Here is a 3,370-nt window from a genome sequence, read left to right as displayed (position 1 = left end):
TCGAGTGATATAGCTAGGGTTGGTACTGGAGCCGGACCTACCCGATCCTAGATTAAGTGATCTAGACCCGGGTTCGGTGAGGGTTTTATATCGTATCACTACTTTCTTCCGGTTCATATGAATACCCATTTTGTAAACAGTTTGGGCTCGTACGAGTTATATTAACAACAGCTCCAATTTCCCGGACACTTAAATTAAGGATGAAAAGTGTGTGATTATTATCTTCCTGAAGGAATTTGTACTTCCCATTTAAACTTAAAGAACTAAAAACGAATATCCAAACGTGAAGCATGTGGCTGACTGGGTGCCTGCGGGCAAAGTGCCGATAGAATTCCTTGTAGGAAGCATCAAAATCACAGTCAGGTTGAGGATAATTACAAGGTTCATAGGCGCGAGATCTCTTATGCTCACATTTCATACCATAGCTCAATATTTCTTTGCACCCATACTTTCTATCCAAACAAGGTACCTTCTATCACGAAGCTCCTCCATGACAAGGCAAGGAATATCACTGATCGACAAAAAGTCGGCAGGGCACTCGTTACTATACTTGCTACAGCAGCTCGAACAAGCAGGGTGCCCCTTGATGCACTACAATTTAATTTAACAAGCAAAAAAACATAAGATATATATGGATGCAATCATTACACACCACATGTTCATTTAATAAACAATGAAAATGAATGAAAGCTGATTGCAAAAATTAGTAAGTTTCTCAAGACTTTTCCATTTTACTAACATAATTTACACAACACAATCAGGTTATAACAAGATTAAAAGTTATTCATATGTTGTGATATTAGTATAACATTGAAAGCAAATAAACAACTCAAGGTAGTTGTCCTTGTAAATTCATAGGAAAACAAAAAAGGAATCACAAAATTATAAGAAATAAGACTGTGTTATGAATTGATTGTTATATTCAAAGGTTAAATAGAAAAGCTACATGTAGGAGTAGAAAATTTGCAATTCATTTAATGTACTAGTTCCCTCTATTTCTCCGTCTCAGCTCTCTCTCCTATAAAATATAGTAGCTTTATTTTAAGGCCAATCAATGATATATTTTTATTTTTACGTGGATGAAAATTGTAAATTATTCTTTTTTATCTTGAGGCCGTTATACTGATTAAAAAAATTATATTTTAATAGTATATATAAAAATAATATATATATATGTATAATAAATATTATATTACCTATTTATAGTTTAATTAAATAATATTTAAATTTGTCATTATAATCTGATCCGGATTTATATAATATATTAATATATTTAAAAATATACTTTATATTAAAAGTAAATAAAATTAAAGCCGACAGGGTCACCAAGTGGTCAAGTGTTAATGCGTATAATAATATTATAGGCATTGGATATATAAAAAAGAAGACAATCTTTGAGAATTAGCTAAAATCAACAAAAGAGACATCCCAAATAATATTTGATATCACAAACATCAAACATATATAGTTTGCAAAACTAGAGATAATCCTTTTGACTAACAAATGATTATCTTAAATTTCTAGGGAAGGGGTTGACAATAAAAAAAATGCCAGGGATCTTCCTCTCAACAGTGCTTCTCGATGTCCTCTGTACAAACCTTGAATATGGAAGTCATGGCGTACGCACCATCATAATGACTTGAAAACTGGCTGAACTGCTTTTCAAGTCAATTTTCACCTTTTCTACGGATGCAAACCTGAATTTTGCGATCCCATGAAGGACCAAAGAAAACATTTTGGACCACAAGACCGGCTCTCTCGGGAAGGTCCTCCTTCCATTTTGGCTGTCTGGGTACCAATAAAGTAATAAAATTGGAGGAGGTGTCTCGGTTACGTGCTTCCAGTTCATATGAATACTCATTTTGTAAACAGCTCGGGCCCATACAGATTATATTAGCAACAGCTCCAATTTCCTGAACACTGTAATTAAGGATGAAAAGTGTGTGGTTATTCTCTTGAAGGAATTTGTACTCCGTATTTCCACTTACATGAACAGAAAAAGAAGAGTCAAACGTGAAGCGTGTGGCTGATGCTGGGTGCTTGCTGGAAAAGTGCAGATATAAATCCTTGTAGGAATCATCAAAACCACAGCCAGAAAGAGGACAATTACAAGATTCATAGGTGCAAGATCCCATATGCTCACGTTTCATGCTGTATGTCACTTTTTCTTTTGCATCCATATATACTTGCTATTCGGACATGTGATTTTAACTGCTTCAAGAACCTCCTCCAATCCATAGTTACCAATATAATCAATTGGCAAAGAGCAAGTAGGGCATTTGTTTTTATGGTTGTTGCTACATATAGAACAGGAAATGTGCCCCTTGACGCACTACAATGTATTTCAACAAGCTAAGAGATTATACACCACATATTTCATTTAGTAAACAATGCAAATGAAATGAAGCTTAGAATTGCAAGAAATGGTAAGTTTCTCAAGGTTTTATATTTTACTAGAATAATTTACAGAATGCAGTCAAGTTACCATATATGTATAAAAAGGTCGAAAGGTCATGATATGTTGTGATATTTGTATAACACAAGCAGCAAAATATTGCAAAATTACTCTAGGAAGTTAATTCAAAGAAAGAAACTATGACAAGATTGTAATGAATAATTTGGAGCAATAATAATGAAGTCAAAAACTACTCGGTAAACAAGTAGAAAAAGCTGTGTCAGCCTTTTGCAACTAAACATGTCAACCGTTGATGGACCAAACCTGTCAAACTTCTGTAGCATTAAGCACAAACTCATTTTTATTGGGTAAAATCGTGTGAATGCAGGGTCCATTAACATTAAAATCGATTTCACCAATGAAATAAGTCAAACTCATGAGAATTTGTGTTTATTATGTGTCCGTGGCACACCATAGAAATGAGGATTAACGACAAGAAATACTAAAATTGGAATGTGGATTTTTGACTAACTGTGTTGTTGAAGCAGTCCTTGAGCATGAAGCCAATGTGAGGTATAGAGTACACATTGTGTAGGTAAGTTTGTGCACATATACTTTTGGAAGCTATAATTCATTTAGTTCATTGGTGTTCAGAATGGGAAGGTTTAGACCGAAACTCTAAAAGGTCTAAGCAGGCAAGGGAGTTCCTTAATCTGCATTACGTCATTGGAAACTCTTGAAATATGTGAAAGATATCCATCATTATGGTTATGGCTGGAAACAGAAAAGTATGAAACCATGCAGGGGTCTGCTAACTTTATCTAACACTGACGAATTTTATGATTTATCTAACATCATGAATTGTTTTTCATGACATGGCAGCTGCACTATTATTGACACTCCAGGTGTTGGCGACAACATGCACTATTCACCAGTGGTGGAGCCAGAAAATTATTGATGTGGGGGCTAAAATTG

General features: G+C 34.5%; 1 protein-coding gene across 1 annotated transcript; it reads right to left on the bottom strand.

The window, feature by feature from the left end:
- Nucleotides 1-426: 426 nt before the first annotated feature.
- LOC141659784 (E3 ubiquitin-protein ligase SINA-like 7) lies at nt 427-2,180 on the bottom strand. The gene is made up of 2 exons (XM_074466713.1): nt 1,698-2,180; nt 427-591 (listed from the first exon to the last, which is right to left on the bottom strand). The coding sequence occupies exons 1-2, from the start codon at nt 2,178-2,180 to the stop codon at nt 427-429; spliced, it is 648 nt and encodes a 215-aa protein (XP_074322814.1).
- Nucleotides 2,181-3,370: the final 1,190 nt, after the last annotated feature.

Source organism: Apium graveolens, chromosome 5 (genome assembly GCF_009905375.1).
Source record: "Apium graveolens cultivar Ventura chromosome 5, ASM990537v1, whole genome shotgun sequence".
Classification (NCBI taxonomy): domain Eukaryota; kingdom Viridiplantae; phylum Streptophyta; class Magnoliopsida; order Apiales; family Apiaceae; genus Apium; species Apium graveolens.
Note: the sequence above shows the minus strand (reverse complement) of the source record. Positions and strands in the feature narration are given on the sequence as shown.

Excerpts from the sequence above, each read along its gene's own strand:
- LOC141659784 (XM_074466713.1), bottom strand. The coding sequence starts at position 2,180 with ATGGATGCAAAAGAAAAAGTGACATACAGCATGAAACGTGAGCATATG. Across the intron at positions 592-1,697 it reads CATGGGATCGCAAAATTCAG|TGCATCAAGGGGCACCCTGC; the intron begins GTTTGCATCCGT and ends ATTAAATTGTAG.